Raw genomic sequence first — 20,839 nt, forward strand, 5'->3', positions numbered from 1 at the left:
CACACGTTAAAAAAGCCTAGTAAGCTCTATTACGCCGAGGGGGCTCCAAAAAAATAATGTAAGTGAATAGACCTGTATACAAACGCTTTCTGACAAGCGTAATGTCACATAAATTTCTATGTTGCCTGCAGCATTCACAATTGTTAACGCTTGGTAAAATATAGTGGAAATCTATGTGAACGCCTGTCAATGCACAATGTGAAGTAAATAGTACATTGTGCTGCAGCACAGTTTTAAAGTAGGTGCCTCAAAGCTCCCCTGAAACAAGGTCAAATTGCCCACAGTACGCCTAAATGTATGTAGCTTTAGTGTCAATGCATTATAGAGCTCATCAGTGGTGAATGGGGTTCAGTATATTTTTTAGTAATTTGGTCATCCCGGAAAAAAAGCTAAGCTTGTGCATAACATCACACAGGAAATATAACCAACCTGCTGTAGTTCAGTCTGCTGTGTGGAAGTATGAAATGAACTGTCAAAGTTTGCAAAATCCACAAATTCATAATTTCCTGTTATAAGGATAGATCTTACAGTTAGAATCGTAAAACGTTCGTTATTAACAAAATGTGCAATTAAGTTTTGGCCACAGAAGTGTTCTGAATCCAGAATATTCATTTAAATCTGAAACTGGTTTGTTTGTCTCTATTAAAAAGTACTATAACATTACAAAGTGTTGTCTGTCCTTGAAATTTAAGGACAGTTGGCAGCTACTCGGAACACATCAACATGCTACGGAATCTGCTGGCGCTATATAAATAAATGTTGATTATGATGATGATTACTGGGATAACTGGTAAAGAGGACATTGTTTGCATCCTAACTATAAAATCTTTAAAAACAGTTGACAATGAGCCTCTAGACATGTCACAGTTTACTGTAGAAAGCATTGAGACTGACAACGCTACACAATACAGATGTAATTATATTGAATTAGGGATACAGCTACTTTTTGGATAAAGGAGATTGGTGAATCCATAAACATTTTCAGCCACACTCAAGAGAGTATAATGGAGGAGAACTATAGATTTTTAATGGCTCATGAATTTGTCTATATGTGTTATTCACGTTCAAATGTGTATATGGACAGCAAATGTCTGATTGGTTGCTTTGTATTTTGCACATCTTAGTGTTTTAAATATCCATAATATACTTAATGTGTTTCTTATGTTTTATATGCTATTGTCCATCCTGTGATTATTGTGTTTTCTCTAGATTCATGCTGCAGATATGGTAAAGAGTTTGCTTCAGTAATCTGAGGTGTCCTGTTGAAATGTCTAACAATCCATACACCCAGCACATTCACCAAACTAGGAGATCTATTTATCAATAGGAGAAAGCCCTAGATCCGATGAAAATGGGAGTTTTCGACAGATTTGGGGATTTTTCCTATCTCTAAAAGCCCAAGGGTCGGTGAAGGCTATCAATGGCTATCAGCGTTGTAGCCTTCACCTGGGGCTTCTGGAAAGCTTCTCCATGGAAAGTATGGGGGGAGCCTTTTAAGTACAGCGCCAATTCAAGTTATGGTTGCTGGACTCCGATTATCATCTCCATCTCAGGGTGGCGGTAGCTGGGGTCATTGTTGGAAAAAAAATGCTTTTTGATTAAATAAAGCATTTTGTTTTTCTTTACCTACATTTTTTAATAACTAAAAGCTTTATGAACGATGTTGGGCAAATGCTGAAGTGTGTATGTACTCATGACCAGCAGTGTAGGCAGACCTCCATAGAGTTTACAGAGTCACAATCTTTTCAGCAGATGGTTATGACAGAGGAAGAGCACAGATCTGAAGGTAAATCGTGTAGGTGTGTCCACATGACTCGGCATGCTGATTGGGATTTTCAGTTGTTGGTAAAATTGTTAGCGATATCGCATTGGGAGAATTGTTTTGTAGTGTGTACCTAGCTTAACACTGGAGATGTGTCAATATAAATCACTATAAATACTTGCAGAGTAAATTAAATTGTTTATTTAATGCAAAACAGCAAGTGTACATTATATTAAGGGAAGATAATCTTTTATCTATTATACCAGCAATCATAGAATTATTTCCTCAACTGTTACTAAATAAACAGTTTGCAAGAAACACTAAAACAGAATTGAAGAAGATATACCTTTCTAAAACCGTTCTGTACTTCCAAACTAATGAATCATCTCTGGTGTATCCATCTATGAGCAGAATGCTTGTACACAAAATTAGTTTTGTGAGAGACAGAGTATTTAAATAATTTTGTATTAGGAAAACATTCCCCGCATCATCTGTTGAGGCTTTGCCTGTAAACAGGTTATCTCTGAGAACCTGATAATCTGCAGCTATACGCAATGTTCTCCAGAGGTGTTTGGTAAAGATTTCCCTGAGAAGAGAAACAGATGTGATTTGAAAAGATTTGCTTTGATCCAGATGGGTTTCTTTGCTGTGAATATATTCTATCATTTAGAATGAAAATATTTGCAGTAGTCACTATTTTCTAGAAATTATTTTAAATTCTCTGTGTCGTGGATATGTTGTAGTGAAAGTGAAAAAAAAAATTGCAATGCAACAGCGTTCTCCATTGATTACCAGGTAAACAATGGCATGCAGAATAAAAGCTGGTTGTAAAGCTTTTTGTTGATTTGATCTAATATGTGTAATATATATATATATATATATATATATATATATATATATATATATATATACGTGTGTGTGTATTCAGGGTTTCACATCAAATGGGGTCTTGCTAAAATCAAATATTGAATTTTGTGGACCACAGTTTCTGATCATACTGGCCTGACATCTAACCATACCTAGTCTGAGACGTAGAGTTGCAGTACCAGATCTGCCAACTAGACATCCAATATTATGATCATTGTTGTGAGATCTCAGCTATGTTTAGAAAAATTACATGTCTCATTTTATAGGGTAATATTTACAAAGGCAAATTGTTCAGACAAATGCTCACCAAACAAAACACAAAAGTAACAAACCTCCTTGAAAATGCTGCATATATCGTAATCATTGATCTGGATGTCTGCGTACCTGTGCTGTTCACATGGGCATCGCTATACTGTCACGTACTGTCAAGTTGTTCAGGTTCAGAATAAGCCTCGAAGCCTGCTAGGCAATGACTACCCCCCTCCCCCTTGAGAGGTGCGGAGTCTAATGGAAGGAGACATATTCACCAGGGATCCCCGCAAGTAGATATGGACTTGGCTGGTCTCCAACCACAGGTCGCGGTCATCTAGGGGGCGCAGAGCAGACTAAGAAGGAACCTGGAGATAATGGAGACGTGTCGCTATGCCGGACTGCAGGAGGATAAGTATATCGTTCTTGTAGAGCGGCAGGCGAGTCAGGAGAATACGACAGGAACAATATGCTGAGAGAAGCAGATGACCTATAGTCAGCAGACCATCCACAACTCTGAGAGGTGTCTGTGCTGAGCAGCAATATACAGGAGTGCTGAGATCCCTAGGAGCTGGTTACCCAGAGACAGAATCTATGATGATGCCTGATGCCTTGTAGTAACCCTTCAGGTAAACTGTGGAACATACTACAGCAGGTAAGAACACTGAGGTCCCAGATGAGTAGCAAAGGCTCGATACAGGATCAATGATGAGGTGCGATATAATGCTGGCTTAATACAAACATATACTGAGGAACAGATGACATGGGAACAGTAGTAAGAGTGATAAACTGTAGAGAACTGTGCGCTGAGATCCCTGTGGGCGGAATAGCCTGGAGCTGGATCAATAATGAGATGCTATACTCAGCAGTATAATCACTGAACTTGAATAGGACAGACATGAGCAATGAGCACACGATGAGTATTAGATGGCTGATCACTGAGATCTCTGCGGGCTGGATAGCCTATAGACAGGGCCGATGGTAAGGCACAAGGCACTGCGATATATCTATTGATCTGATTGTGGAACGGCTGACACCAGTTAGAACCAGGAGGGCGATGTCCTGCACAGGACAAAGGCGCTTAGGGTCCTTGTGAGGCTTATTGCCTAGGAACAGGACAAACGGTAACGTGTTGTACCAGCAATATAGCTGTGGATCACAATGATGATACAGGTGTCACAGGAACCAACAGGCAGGTATGCATGGAAGCAATCAGGAGTCAGAGTGCAAACAGGAAACAGGGAGAACTGCATCCATACAGGTAGGAGACCTGACAATGGGAGATGGAGGAAGCAATTAAAATAGTGAACAGGCCAGCCAATGTGGATCCAGGAAAGGTTTGAAAGTGCCGGAGCTGCACATGCGATATAGAGAGAAGAGGAACGCTGTGCAGTCCGAGTTGAGATTGTTGTCCAGAGCAAGTGTAAAAAATCACTTATATCACATTTCTTTTCAAAGTTTTCCATGATGGAATACATAACTGTGAGAGAAAAATCTGGATCACCTCATACAATTTGCTTTGTTGTGTCTTATAAGGAGCAGTGTACACCCAATTGTAAAATAAAAACCACATACATCAATAATACTGTTCTGACTACTTCAAGCTATGCTCTTATTAAAAACAGGAAGTATTACTTCCACGTATTGCAATATATATTACCCACGCCTAAGTCTAACCCTTCTGGTCAATCCTATGTATATATGATGTAAGTCACCCTGCTAATCTAACTAAAGAATAACACCTGAACAAAATATTTATCGAAAAAGGATTTGTGGCTCCTCTGTTGTGTGTTACATTACCACAGTGCAGTGTATATTCTACAGAACTAATGAAACTCTAGGTATTGTTCCTGTTACTTTTAATCAGCATCATAAAATAATGCTGTTTATGGGAAGTGAGTTCAGATTATACAGTTCCTAAATTGATTGGGCAGGTTGAGGAAATGATCGTCGTAATAATAATTTGCATTTATATTGTGTCATTTCATTTGCCTAAACCAGATCCATTTTGGTATGCAGGAGGATTTGCTCATAAATATAATTATTCAGGCTCCCCTTTTCACAAGCAGGATTCATGCAGCTGTTTTATTTGAAGGGTCGGGAGGGAAGAAAAAAACGGATCTTTCAATTATTAGTTTTTTTCTAGACGTTTTAACCTCTTAAGCACAAAAAAAAGGTGCAATGTGCAACAGCCAGTCTATGTAAACATCAGTATTTACATTTTTATTATGTTTCTCCACATCTAGTTAAATATAATGCTTTCGAGCAAAAAATCTTTATTCTTATTTAACAGACTTGGTAATCCTTTTACTGAGGATATGCTGTTTTAATATGAGAGTTACTTTTACAAAAAAACATGCCTTTTATATGCTAATAGCTAACTGTGTGCTTATTCGGGTGTTTCAGCCTTGGAGTCAGTTTATGTATATTATTTTATTATTATTATTATCAGTTATTTATATAGCGCCACTAACAACACCAGTATAGCGCTGTACAGAGAACACATTCACATCAGTCCCTGCCCCATTGGGGCTTACAGTCTAAATTCCCTAACAAATACATATACACAGACAGTTTACAGTTTAAATTTCCTAACATACACATGCCCACACACAGACAGACAGACAGAGAGAGTCTACAGTCTAAATTCCCTGACATATACATACACACACACAGACAGACTAGGGTCAATTTTGATAGCAGCCAAATAATCTACCAGTATGTTTTTGGAGTGTGGGAGGAAACCTGAGCACCCGGAGGAAACCCACGCAAACACGGGGAGAACATACCTCTTCCTGTGTTCAGTACAGCGGACAAACTCCTTTAACACTTTCACTGCAGAAGGATGTTTCCAACCACAAGTAGCCACTGAAGATGTTAAAACCTCTGAAGGTGTCTCGGACCATCATGGTGTCTCGGACATGTACATATCTTACATTCACAACATGTCAGAGACTCCTCACAGATAAGGCCATGGTCAGGAATCGCACTAATGTCCCCAGTGCTGTAAGGCAGAAGTGCTAACCACTAGGCCATTGTGCTATAAGGACTAACTCTCTGCTAAAGCTAGACCCAGATTAAATTTATTTTCCCTTTAGGCAGCTGTTGTTATGCTGACCACCTCATGCTCAAAGGACCAGTGTCTTAATCCCCACCACATCTTATCTGTATAAAATAAATAAATATATTCTACACCTAATTAAATAATTTTTTAAAATATTATAGATTTTGATTTTGCTGGTTGGCATGTGTCCCCCCTCACACCTACTTACACGGCTACAGAAGTAGTACACATGTTAAATACATAAGAAAAAGAGAAATCTGCTGTCCCTGAAATTCTTCTTCCCTAAGCCTGTGGTCTATCCACCAATCCAGATGCAGTTACAGTTATGCCCTAGTTCTTACTGTTTGTCAACCTTTCTTGCTGTCTTTATTTATCAGCATTACTCTCATTTTCTTTTTCTTTTATTCACACAAGTCCTGATAGCTTGTAGTCATACACCAGTGATGATTCAGTGGTTATTCTTCTAATAATAACATGAATATCAAGTAAGTCAGTCCAATTGTCACAAAGAGCTTCAAACTGGAGGTAGTTACATTCAGTTGAATACTCCTTTACTCTATAGAGTCTATTTATCATTGGTAGTCATATATGGGAGTAAATAATATTCTGTATCGGAGCTTATCACAGCAATATAGAATTTAGGTTCTCCACAACTTAACATACATCTACTGTTGAACGAGCTGTTGAAAACCCCCTCCTCGGCATTAAACCATCATTACGAATGCCTGGCGCGTGGAGTGTTATTGAGACCATCATGGTGTCTCGGACATGTACATATCTTACATTCACAAGATGTCAGAGACTTAGAGGACACTGTAGAAGTACAATTCGCAATCTAAGGGTACATAAAACGTATGCATTCTGCTATGTATATAACAAGCTGTTGTAGCTAATAGCATGGATGGGAGACATGTGCTTTGCTAAGTTTGTCACAACAGCTACCCACACACGAGTGCCAAAATGTCCACATTTTGTTTTAATTAGCAGGCTCTCTGGAAGCAGGAGAGGGAGGGGGCATATCTGAGCGGTCATGTCCTCTATCTACAGCAGAGGTGTCCAAACTCAGTCCTCAAGAGTCACCAACAGTTTATGTTTTCAGGATTTCTTTAATTATGCACAGATGAGTTAATCTATTTGGCTGGGTAATTACCCCACCAGTTTCTACAAACCGAAATCCATTAAACATGACCTATTAGCCCTGGAGGACTGAGATTGGACCCCTCTGATCTACAGGTTACAACAGCGAATCTACAGAGGTATCACTGACTGGTCTCACATGCCCTTCAGAGGTTTTAACATCTTCAGTGGCTACTTGTGGTTGGAAACATCTCCTTCTGCAGTGAAAGTGTTAAAGGAGTTTGTCCGCTGTACTGAACACAGGAAGAGGTGAGCTTGCCCTCTTCACTGTTTCTCCTCCGGTGGGGCTTATCTCTACACTATATTGGGGAAACAATGAAAGAGCATTTCTTTGGTGAAAACAGCAGTTTTCACCAGATTTTAGGCTTTAATAAATAGACCCCTATGTCTAAAAGAAGGTATAGGATGTAACTCATACTAGCACATTCTGACCTATTATTATAGACTCAGGGGTTAGATGGTATATGGCAACAGGCATAAGCAATGCCTCTCTATTAAAAGATCATACTAGAGACATTATTTTGTAATGCAAAATAAATGCAATAAACTAATACTAATGAAAATATATTTATATAATGTCTCAATATGTTTATATGTCTATAATGATAGGGGAACAAGCAATGTATTATTTTTCAGTAGGTACTTTCAGGTCATGTTTATCACTTACTGTTATCATTTTAAAATTGTCCTAGAAGTAGCTTCTCTATAATAGGAGTGCACTAAGACCCGAGGAAAATGACATTTTATATCAACTGTAATGTTTATTTTATGTCTAACATAGTTTCTTCACTCCATGCTACAAATAAGGGTCATGACTCCACTTTTATGCACAGGGTTAGATGTGTACTAAACTTACTGTAAAACTACATCAACAGCTACCAAATAATTCAAAATCATTTAACAATATCGTGCTAGGTTTTTTTTTTGTTACTATTTTTCTTTTTCATTAATTTTTCAGCTGATGCCTCTGTTGCCAACTTAATGCCAATGTGTTATAACTGGAAGGAGGTGAATTAATTTTAAAGCTGCACTGGCACCTAGTGAGGGAGCAGGCTCTCCCTCTCCCCGGAGCCCGGGGGCTGCTCCATCCAGCCGCTTTTCCCCAGGCTCAAGGCTTCAGCTGAAAGCTGGGTCTGTGTGACGTGTTGGAGGGGTGTGTAAGCGGGAGGACACAGGAAGAAGCCGTAAACTAGGACATTATTGTTTCTCATTGGTCCTCATGCTCACATCCCTGTTCTCTACCCATTTTAAAGTACTGATCGATAACGTTCACCACTGGGAAAGCAGCTTTAATGTTCTTTGTTGCTGAAAGCTATATGGTATTGGGAGATATAGCTATTGCTCCAGAGCCACACCATTTCTGCATATCAAATTACAGCTTTTCTAGGCATGATTGCTGGTTTTCTTTTTTGTTTTACTTTCTTTAGAAAGCATCTAGGGGCTATCTGTTAGGAAGTGCAAAACTGAATGTGGTGGTCTGCATCTCTTAGACATAATATGATATTTTGTTATATTTCGAATATATAATTTAATATTTAATATATTGGTAATAAATTGGTATACTTAAGCTATCCTGTATGACATTGGCTGGAGTGGGTTTTGATGAACAAAGTTGATGACCACTTAAATTCTTGCTTTTGACACCCACCTATTTTACCCTAATCAGTGATGCTATATTATCCCAGGCAATGAGTGGGTTTTTGGAAAGTTGCCATCCCAACAGAGGTTGAATAGGTGAAATGTACAATATGGCAGCAGTGCAAGTTGTTTTCGGTGCTTCTTATTCGCACAGACAGCTACACTATGGCATGTATTGTAGTAGTGATATCCGTAACACCAATTACCCTTTATATAAACACTTAGGATAATATCAAGATCAAATATAGTCTAGGGTTAAGCTATCTCATATATAGATGGTTCTTCTATTCGCCAGCGCTGTTTTGTATTTATACTTTCCAGCAACATGTCTGCAATCACTAGGTGTTACTCTGACTGTTGTGAAAACAGTTGTCTGTTTTAAATAGTATTACCTCGGGGATGGTGGGATACCTTTTGAAATGTGCCTATATAGCAAAAGCTCCCAAGGAAATGAATTATAATTGCATTTGAAGATTATGGTTTTAGGTTTAGAAGAGGCGTTTGGTAATGATTTATATTCAATAAACAGTGTGTTTACTATTTTCTGCTTCTCTCTCTCATTTTTTTTTTATTAAATTCAGTGCTGGCCATGTATTTATAGGTGATAAGCAGCATGTCCCATGTAAAACTTGAACAGCATATTGCATATTTCTTAATACATTTTAAAGCTTAGAAGGAGTGCTTGCCATGTGTCTTTATGCTGACAGACCTCTGGCACTGGAAGATTGTGCCCTCTTTTCAAAAGTCTACAAACATATCAATATTTGGCAAATGTGGCTTTTTAAAGACTCTTCCATGAGGGTGGGATGATTGATGAAAGCCCTGTTATGTGGATGAGTGATTTAATTTTATGGTATTTCCAATACAACTCATCTATTCCCTTAACAGAGTGCTTCATTCCCTGGACACACTAATGTACATCTCCAGTGCGACCCCTCATGTCTTTAATTTCCTAAACCATTTAATCTCTGTACTGAACTGTATGGCCATACAGTAAACTTCATCCTGTTGAATGAAATTAGCATACTGCATTTATCATCACAAGATTTTAATCAGCTTATGCACTGATGTGTAACCGACCCCATGATACCTAAATGAGTGAAATAAATTTGATTTTAATTTTTTTTCATATACTCCATTTTTAGTATATTAAACTATGAAATTGAGTTGGTCTATGCTAATACAAACGGGACCTTTAATATCTCTAGTGCAATTACTTATAATTATGCAAACTGGGAAAATAGACTTCGTGAAAGGGGGTTTCCGACCTGATTAACTCTTTCATTATCTAAAAAAAATATGTCAAATTAGCAACTAATGTCATGTGACATGTGACAAGAAATAACATAAGTCATGTAGTCTTAGTAATAACTGTGTGTAAAATTAGCCTGAAAAACATGTCTACGACATCTACAGTCGGTCACTCTGTGATGGGAAGAAGCAGAATAAAGGTCAGGTAGTTGGACACCTTTATTGGAATCTTTAATTTAAATGATCCAGTTTTCTTGTTTGCAGATCATTTTCCAGCTTAAATGATGATGATGATGATGATCATTTATTTATACAGCGCCAGCATATTCCATAGCGCTTTACAAGTGGGAACAAACAGTAATAAAACAATACTGGGTAATACAGATAGACAGAGAGGTAAGAGGGTCCTGCTTGCAAGCTTACAATCTATACAATCAGTGATATGGCATACTACTACAATATTCTTTTTTTCATAACTCATCTGCTTGCACATGCAAGGGAAACTCCAAACCTACTCCTGCACATTTTGCAAGAGCTCTATAAACTCACCGTTCTTGGCTTCATACTGTATTTCTGTGATCATAGAGATTTATAGGAAGCTGCGCCTTCAGCTAGACCTAGTAAACAGGAAGGAAGCTTCAGTGCACATCTTACAGTGCATGCAAATCATTTCTTTAAATGTAATGTTACAGTTAAGAAGATGGTTTATTTTAGAGTATCTGGTAATGTTCACATTGCCATGCAAAAAATTAAACACCACATATAGGAGAGATGAGGGACTCAGCTCACAAGCGCCACCTTCAGGAGCACAGGACACATGAGTGGTTTTTGGGCATTGTGCAGCTGGAAGTTGGAAAAATGTAGAACAGATGCACATTGCCTAGACTATGCATGCATATTATGAGCACCAAGTATGACATATTTCATATTGGTGTATTATACTTCACATCAGGTTTCATTTTACACACAAGAACAGTGCAACCAGTAGCACACATATTCAGAATGAATGAAATTTGCTATAATGATATTCAGTATTAAGGCACAATTAGATTGCTGATTCACGTGCATGCAGCCTCCTGTACCCATACTGCTAAAATAAAATAGATGTATTTATTTTTAGAGTGTTTTATTTTTAGACCAGCAACAGTACAAAAATAAAAGCATATTCAGCTCAATTCTAAAACATTATTTTTTCTATAGGTACATTCGTTATTCCACATGCATTTAGATAGAAATGTGTACATGTGTAGCATGCCTGTGTTATTGTCAGTCAATGATAGTAGCGGATTACAATAATAACTGTTGGGATGGAACCCTGAGGCCTAGAAGCCCAGAGCTGATCCACTTATCTCTAGTGGTGAACGTGTATACTTGCAGGGAAAGTGTCATTCTACAGCCAACTGACTAAGGTAATAGTTGTGCTTGGCTTTGTCAGAATGGTGCAGTTATTATTATTATTATTATTATCATGATTATTATTACAAAAGGCAATCTATTTTGTGGTGTAGGAGACTAGTCCTCCATACAAGTGTACTGGCCAGGCACTTTATACAATCCATAAAGAGACATATCACATTGAACATCTAGAAATTTATGATATGTCATGTTTTGATGGAGTTGATTTGTAACATATACAATCTGATTTTAATGTTTTAATAAATATATGATAGTAACAAGATCTGCCATCCTATCAACTTTTTATTTTTTATTTTTCATCTCCCTCTTGGCGCCCCCTACCATTTTGTTAGACCTCCATAGTAGGTTCTGTCTGCTTCTATGTGGTCCAGATAGTGTTAGTGTATACTTGGTAAAGTATGAGTGTTACATTAAGTTAGCACCTTGAATTGAGTTGTGTTCAAATGATAGAGTACCCTGCATGGCCCAAGATAGCAGTTCTCATCCACTGTATATCTAGTAACTCACTAAGTGTCAGACTCTGCCTGTGTTTCATGTGTGACTGCTGTCATGTCACCAGTCTAGCCCAGGACAAGGTAATGCCATTAGGCTTATTCCTTCACAGATGGTGGAGCACACAGACACATAACCTACAGTACAACGATAAGTACTCTGAAAAAGGCAAAGAACCGTTTTTAAGACAAAGATTTTACAGTGCGAATGAACAAATTTATAAAACATCTTGTACAGGTAAATAGAGGCCTATGCTAGTCAGCACCAGATAATTGCCTGCCTAAAGCAAATGAACGGCAAACAGGAAACCTATCGCTTTGGGGCAGGAAAAAGTACTGCAGTCCTAAAGGTGATAAACAGATGGCTACAGATAAAAATATAAAACCTCACATCACCTCACATACACCAACGCGTTTAACGTTGGTGTATGTCTAGTGTTTCACTGAGGAGTTACACACCTACCTGCAGCTTGCAGATCACCGCTGATCCCGGGATTTATCTGAAAAGGATTTTATCACGCTGACAGTCCTTGGGAAACTTGGTAGGAGTGAACTTGCTACGTGCACTATAGGATTGTCAAATCTTTTAGATGCAATTTTATATTTGACCATCTATTTTGGATATTTTATGTTGTTCTGTTTTTACGATTATACGAAGTATTAAAAAACCTGTCTGGAGATAATGCACCATGTGCTCGATATGTTTATTTATTTTTCATGTGAGATTCAGAGTTGAATACACATCGGAGAAACTAGGATCTCAATTAATGATTGTTCACGCTTTAAAAGTATCTGACAAGTCTTGGATATATTTTAAAGCCATTGATTTGCTACTCCACAATTACTTATTACGGAGAAACTATTTCCACAGGAACACAGTGGATTAAGACAATCTGTTGTTAAAATTAGAAGTCAATTGCTTGAACTCATAAGCGCCCGATATATACACATTGTTATATATTTTATATCACTTGTGGGTGCCTCAGGGCAGATGCAGATACACAATGATGATGATGAGGGTTGCCAGCACTAGCTTCTGTTTGACTGATTGTGAATTAACCTCTGAAGCTGATAGTGCTTTAATCATTGCTCATGCCTCTATTATATACTTTGTGGGCGTATTTAAGAATTCATTTTTCAATACTTACATTCGTACATGAAAATGAATATTATACCTGCTGTGTTATAGAGGTTTGTTTTTTATTTCAATCAAACTTGATGTATTTTTCTCTCTCAAAACAAACTTTTTTTGTGCTTAAGACCAGGGCCTGGTGTAAGTATATCTGGGTGTAAGTACACTTGGCACTTATGCTACTGGTGCAGAGCTGGATGTATCTTTGACTCAGCATGGGTGTAAATATGTTATCTTTACTCGTAGCTATTTAGAACTTTTACGCATATGCGTCCAAGTCAGCTTGAGCCCCTATATTTTTATTTAGACAAATAGATACTGGCATTGCCTATAATGATAGTGGTAGCTTGGTCAAAGTAAGGTCTCAGCATAGCCTTAACATTAGTATTGTTCACAATAATAAATACAGCAACATTTAAATCTCCTTCAATCTTTGTTACTACTAAAGCTGTGAAAGTGGGTAAAACTTGTGTTATTGCATGTTTATTGATAGCCCATTATATTCATTTAGCTTTTTTTATGTTGTTGAATAGTTGATTTATATCTTACAGAACATCAGTAAATTTACAGATGACTAATTGAGAAAAAATCCCAACTGTACCTCAGTCTCTGTAACCTCCTCTCTTAACCTTACTCCTTTAGTTTGCTCACTAACTGGCAGCAATTTAAAAGGCAAATATGTCTGTTCTTTTTAAGCCTTTGTTCCATCCACCAAAAAGATGTGATGTCTTTTTTACTGTCAATAAATGTACCAACAGTTGGCAACCCCTGGACATAAAGTGTTGTAAAATATTGTTGTACATAAAAGAAGTATGACTGTAATATGTTCCCCTATTGTAAATGCTTCTCTCACAGCAGTGTTAATTTATCATCATTTTAGTCTGTGTCTGGAACCTATTTTAGGGCATTTCCTAATCCCTTTCTGTTTCTGAACTGCAGGTTGTTGTTTCGTAACGTTTTATACAAGAAAAGCAGCACTGGAAGCACAGAACGCATTGCACAATATTAAAACTTTACCTGGGGTGAGTACATTCTTCTTCTCCTTGACACTGTGTCATGATTAAATGTATTTGTTCTGTTTATTGCTAAGGAATAGTTTATACCACACAAGCAATGAGTGCAAGATGAAGTGTTAGTTGCTCAAAATGACCAGGCAGCAATGGAAAGGACTTATGATGGTGTGGGGCTAATCCATTAATTGTCTCAGTCAGAAACTAGTGAACAATGCAGTGAAGTACATTAGGTTTTATCTAGGAAACAAGTATTACCTTTACTACCTCAGTTATAAACTTGCCTAACTGTGATAATTCCTTTTCACCTATGGGTAAGGAATTTCTTATTTTCATTTAAAGACATCCCTCATACAAGTCTCTGAAAGCTAGTGCATGACAGTATTTACAGCTATGCGTAATGAATTGTAAAAAGCAAGTAATGTCAGTGCTGGAATCAGGGTTATTGGGAACGCATATAATAATAAGAGGTTTATTGAAATCTATTAGGGGAAAACACTGCTTCTTTTCAAGTTTAATCCCTTCTACACCTAAGGCAGTAACTGTGCCTTGTCTTGGTCTTGAAACCTATTGAAACTGGGTTTCTTAATAGAAAGATGTTCTACAAAATATGACTTTCTTGTACACTGGCGCTAGGTTGTCAGCCCTGCATAAGCCCCTCTGGAAATTAATTATGGCTCTGACTATAACATAGTTTATTAATTTTTAGGATTAAATTAGGTTAGTGAAATCGCAAGCAACCGGTTACAATTCTCACATTATATTTTAGGATGTGGTTCAACAGCAGCTAACTAGTAATTTACATATTGTATGCTATGGGCTGAAATATTTTTCATTGTGATATAGTACTTACGGTGGTGTATTTGACTAGGGTCAGACCACATTTTAACTTCATTGTTCTGCATGGCTTTATGTCCCTAGTTTTGAAGTGGATGGGATAGAACTATCTGTAACCAATCTGATAATCATAATGTTGACATGAGTACAAAGTATTTTACCAATGTACTGAGCTTATGGGAGGCTGTGACCTGTCCACTCCTTTGACTGAGTAAGTGAGAACAGGGCTGTACGTACCAGGGACAGTGGACTGTTCTGGAGTGGAGGCCAGCAGAAAGCCATAGACTGCTAGATAATGGAGGGATCTATGTCCTCCAATAGCATAGAGTAGTCATGTGAGGTTCCTGTCAAACTGATGTGGGAAGCAGGGATGGAACACTACATTGGCAGGAATGGGGGTCATCGAGGCAGCCCGTCCTCCATCAGCCCCTTCTGAACATGCATGGGGCCGGCGCTAGTGAAATTCTGTTTTGGTTTCACTGCCCTTTTTTTTACATGTTACTGGTTGCAGGAAGTGGCAAAATGATTGCTGTTGCACAGAGTGCAGTCGCTACGGGCCCCAAATAAACTCCTGACTCTATAACCACTGCACCCCTTGCAACTACGGTGGTTCTGCCACCGGTGGAAAATTGAAGTGCCAAATCTCAATACGAAATTAAGTTAATACATCGAAAGTGTTGTTTACTACTTGAGAGAGGCGCTGTATGTAAACACTTGTTTATTTGCCGCTCCCTGACTCATTTTAGAATTTTTGATGATCCCTGTATATCCAATAGCAAATGTGATATCTAGTCTCAATGATACCTCTACCTAATACTATGGGACATATTCAATTGTCGGCGGAAACACCATAAATCTTGCGCTCCACGCACTATTATCGTTATTACGGTAATAGTGCGCGGAAAAAACGTTATTACGGTATTTTTCTTGCTGGATTTCAGCTCGCCACTCCCTGAGCCGCGAGCTGAAATCCAGCTAACGATTACCGTAGTAACGGTAATAGTTTTAACGCGGCTGGAAAAATAAATTGAATATGCACCTTAAAATCTCACTACAGTTGTGCCCATAAAACTGAATACTATAGGTTTAGTTTGTAACATTTTAAAGCAAAGACTTTATTTCAAAATAAACAAAGTATAAAGAAGGCGTACAACGGTAAAAACAATGTTATATATACAGTTTTTTCATGTATAGTAAACTGAAAGAGCAAAATAATAACAACTTGTCACACCAGGAAAAAGTTTCATTCTGAGGTACAAATTACCACAGAGAAGATTTGGGAGAAACATTATGTGCATTTTATGCAATATGAGGATAGTATTTATGGATACAGTACCATAAATCAGAGGGCGCATTACTGCAAAGTTTATCAATTCAGATTTCACACATTAAGAAACCTTTGTTAATATAATTTGCTTTATGTAGAACTGAATAAGAAGTGCTTTAATTGTGAAACTAGTAGATTATTAGTGAAATACAAAATAGAGGTCTTACCTCTGTTGGAAAGATCACTTACCATGCTCACAGATTAAATTGTCAGGTAAACCAGTGTGTGTCCTACTATCAAGCCAAGCATAAGGTAAGTATAAACCATACAACATAGTGCAATAGATCCAGAATAGTGAGTGGACAAACATGGAAAATCTACAATTAGTAAAATGCCCTGGAGCATAAACAGCACTAATATAAGTGAAGTATTGAGGATTAGGCAAATATACTACAACCAAACCTATTTTTAGACTTATCCTAAATTTGTGCAGTATCAACAATATATAAAATCTTATGGCAGGCAGCACATAAGGATCTCTTCCTATACTTGTTCTTATCCATTATCTGTTACCCCTTATCTGTATTAAAACCGGATCAATAAGATCGTGTAAGTATTTGAGAAGGTGTTAGTGTGATTAAGGAGTTGCAAAAAAGTTCTGTCAGAGCTGTGATGTAGTGTAAAGAGCTGTTACTTGAAGATACTTCTAAGGGGCATATTCAATTAACCGCGATGTTCCTCAGAACATCACAGCTACGCACTTTAATCGTTACTAAGGTAGAAATATCCTCTCATTTTTGCTCGCACCCCTATGGGGTGCGAAGAATAATGAGCGGATATTTCTGTAAAAATATCCACCGCAAAGTGTCTCCGGAATGGTCGCGAGACCCTTTGCAGCTAATTGAATTCCCCCCTAAGAGACTAATAAAACTGGGCTGTGGCCTTGGATTGCATTCTCACCAGGCGATACAGGTGTGGATTTTCATAATTCTTTCCATGCGTTTCCTCCATGTCGTAGCTTCTCCCCCATAATCCCAAGAAATCACCATACTAGTAGACTAATGTTAGTGTGGGTACAGTAGAGAATTTAGACTATAAGTTTAATACTCTATAACGTGTTATGTTATATATTGGTGCTATATAAAAAAAGGTGAATAATAATAATTATTATTATTATTATTATTATTATTATTATTATTATTATTATTATTATTATTATTAGGTCTCTAAAAGTTTAATGCAGGAACTAATTGAAATAGTAAAGGTTGAAACAGGAAGTTGAAACTGAAACTATAGAGAGTGCTTCCAGGCTAACAGAGGGCTAGGAGAAATAAAACAAATTTGTGGCCATTCGTGTGGATCACAGTGGATCAAGTGAGTGTACAACACCACATCTTACTTATTAGGCAATGACACTTGTACTGACTTGTCCACAGGCGGCCTGGTCTTGCAGTGTGAGGTGTGTATCCAGGTCTGCAGCCTTTCACACGTTACAGCAGTATAAGTGGTAAATAGTACCTGATATGGTCCCTCCCACAAGGTTCTAAGGATGACTTCCTCTGGTGTATCTTTATGTGTGCCCAGTCTCCATGCTAAATGGAAATACATTGTTTGTCTGGTTCCTTAGGTAAGGCAGTTCTGACCCGTGAATTATATGCTTAGACCTTATTGATAAGTGCCTCATAATAGTTCAGAATCAGTTTATCAGTTAAATACAAGTCAGTAACATGTGAGGTAACGGGATGTATTGAAGTTAGTCTCATAGGTCTTCCATTAAGATCTTATTAGGGTGACAAGAAGTTCATCTGGTCATTTTAGGTTTGTCTCAGGGCATATCTCTGCACTTTTATATTTCAAAATGTCATTTTGTTTTTCTACTTGCCATGATGCTTGTGGATAGTACTGGCAGGGGAACCTCTGTTGTACTTGTACTGCCTTACAGAGTTATTTCATGACCTGGGTAGTAAAATGTGACCTATCGCTATTGATTAATAGTGGTATATTTGAGACAAAATTCTTTCAGAGTTTTTTTTCTAATTGCAGTTGCATTATCTACTTTTGCACAGGAATAAGCTTCTACTCACCCAGAATACATACAATGACCAATACATATTAATATTAAAATGTCTTCATTTTAAATAACCTGTAGTTTTACAATGGCCCCTAGTGTGGTGGTGGTTTAATCTTTTTCAGGTTTATTGTCCTTGTGTACCTGAAATATGGGACAAGTTTGTCAGTACAAGCATCCTGTCAGTCTGCCAATAGGTTTTTCTATGATTCTGATCTTGATTCTGTAAAATTGCTATAGCTTTAAGAGTGGCCATAAGAGACTAATCAGTTGAAAGTGTCAGTAACATGTGTAGCCTGAGGGGAGTAAAGTATTTCCTCTTGTAACATCATCTTGTCGTTTTACATTTTAATAACAGCAACAGGACAAATATCATTGAGAACCAATATATGAAGAGAGGATAGATCCGCTCTGCTTCCACAACTGCCCAGAATAGTGTATCACACAACGCATAGCAAAAATTATTAAAAATATTAACAGATTTTCCAGAGTATTTATATAAGTAAGAGGAATGAGTTTAACAACATGGACGGAATTCAGTGAAGGCAAACACTTACTTTCAATGATCTTATGCTGAGAACATACTTTGAAACTAAATTCCCTTTCTCATTCCAGGCAACATCAAATCTAGATTGTGTACAAGAGTGTCTTGTAAATCAGTTAGTAGCACAGTAACCTGGACTGTGTCATACAAGCAATAATGGAGTTTATCTTGAACATGTTGGTGTAACTGAGTTGCAGGGAAAAACAAAGGCAACCTGGCATTATAACAACATTCTCTGATAAAAATATGTTAATACTTAATAAGCCTAGTATTGATCAAAATATAGTGCAGTTACTGTACGTGGTAGAGCGACAATAAGTTGTCATATCCTTGTGTAACATAGAGTTGTACAGTTATGACAACAAACACGTATTTTTCATGACAAAACAATGTAAAAAGTTTTTGTGTAAAACAGGCAGACACGAAGCAGGTGCAGATGTTTAAGCTTGTTTGATAATAGAGGAGGCTTTCACAGCTTCTATGTCCCAAGGAAGAGATTCAGAAGTGTTCATTCATGTCAAGGTCTGACAATAGAAGCATACCCCAGAATCCACTGACGGCAATAACCAGCCATACTCAAAAGATTCTAATTTGGAACATAGTCATTGGTTTGGGTACTTTGGGTAAAGAGATCTTTCTCCAATGTAATGTACTTTGGGCTGGCATAACTGAAGTTTCTCTGTAGCTTTGTGTCCCTTCTAGGAGAAGGAAGAGAGTAAATGTACAGACTGAACTGTTCTTGATTCTGCAGAAGAATAGAAGTATAGAACCTCTGGAAAAGTTTGTGTCATCAAGCTAATTTTTAAGAATTTGAGAAAAGAGTGATGGCAACTCAGTGTACCCTTGTAGAGCCCCTTCCAGGTGTACTGTAGCCTTACCTATATGTAGGTACAAAAATACAGTTTTGGGTGAATAGATATAGAGATGAAAACGGAACACAAATCTATGGTAAAATGTGTAGGGGTTGGATGTATACATAAAACAATTGAAGCAGAGTTAATAAGGAAACTGGGTAAAACAACATTATTTACAGCACCTGTATGACGTGGCTGTTATCCTTCCCAGGGTTTTTAACTACAAGATTAGGCGTATTAAAAGGACTTTATTAGGCACAATCATTTTTTGTGAGTAGATCATGAATTAGAGGTCATATTCCTTTTTTCCACTTGAAGCTACAATATGTCCTATAAAAACAGTCATGTGATTGGCTCTTTTAAAACACACTATTGCTTTGCTGATAGTTAATTTATCAAGAGAAAGATGGGATGGATATGAAAAAAATTATCATTTATTTGATTACTGACACATGTTAATCATCTTTCACAAGTCGTATTATACAAATTGTCTCAAGCCTTAATATTAAATTGCTCAATTATCAGGAGACTGACCAGTTGTGTCTGACAATGTTACAGTACAGTGTTACATACACAGACAGATCTTCTATGATTATTAAAGGTAATATTGAGCAGATACTGCAACATGCTATTCATAGGTAGCTTTACTGTTCATTTGTATCATGACCAGTAGCCTTTTAGTAAATAAATGTGGCAGTGTTTCAGGATAGATGCCATACACAGTATCATAATTGGATAATTTAGCATGAGCTGCATTAATTGGGTTAGTAAGCCTTTGAGATATTAAAACTGGATGCTTTCCCTTGGAGAATAATTATCATCTAGACAACAGAACTGCACAGAGAGGTCTTCTTGTCCTGCAGCGTTACAATATTGGTATCAAATGCAGTGCCAGCATACATGAGCACACAAGCATACGGTATATGCTATTCACTTCTTTTTTGTTTTGCTGTCATTATTATTTTTATAAAGGAGCCTGTAAAAAGATTCAGGACTGTTCTATACAAGCACAGTCTTCTTTCTAGCTTTGTAGTAGTTACTGCTTCTACTTAGATGGCTAATGGGATATATACAGGTCATAACAATGCCAGGAACATTCAAGAGCACAGTGTTTGCTGAACTATGAACAACATCATTGTCAAACATGAAGTTGTATGCTGTTTTTATTTAGTTTTTTTTTTAAATCAATCATTTTAAAATGAAAATGTTTTTGGGTCCATTGTGCCTGGTTCGCAGCAGGCTGATTCTACTA

General features: G+C 37.4%; 1 protein-coding gene across 19 annotated transcripts in view; it reads left to right on the plus strand.

The window, feature by feature from the left end:
• The window catches only part of CELF2 (CUGBP Elav-like family member 2), a 382,596-nt gene that overhangs the window by 218,927 nt on the left and 142,830 nt on the right, over nucleotides 1–20,839 (plus strand). For all 19 annotated transcript variants that reach the window (XM_075208611.1, XM_075208613.1, XM_075208618.1 and 16 more), the window contains exon 3: nucleotides 13,947–14,029. In XM_075208611.1, the coding sequence (XP_075064712.1) occupies nucleotides 13,947–14,029 (83 nt within the window). The remainder of the gene's footprint in view (nucleotides 1–13,946; nucleotides 14,030–20,839) is intronic.

Source organism: Mixophyes fleayi, chromosome 4, assembly GCF_038048845.1.
Source record: "Mixophyes fleayi isolate aMixFle1 chromosome 4, aMixFle1.hap1, whole genome shotgun sequence".
Taxonomy (NCBI): Eukaryota; Metazoa; Chordata; class Amphibia; order Anura; family Limnodynastidae; genus Mixophyes; species Mixophyes fleayi.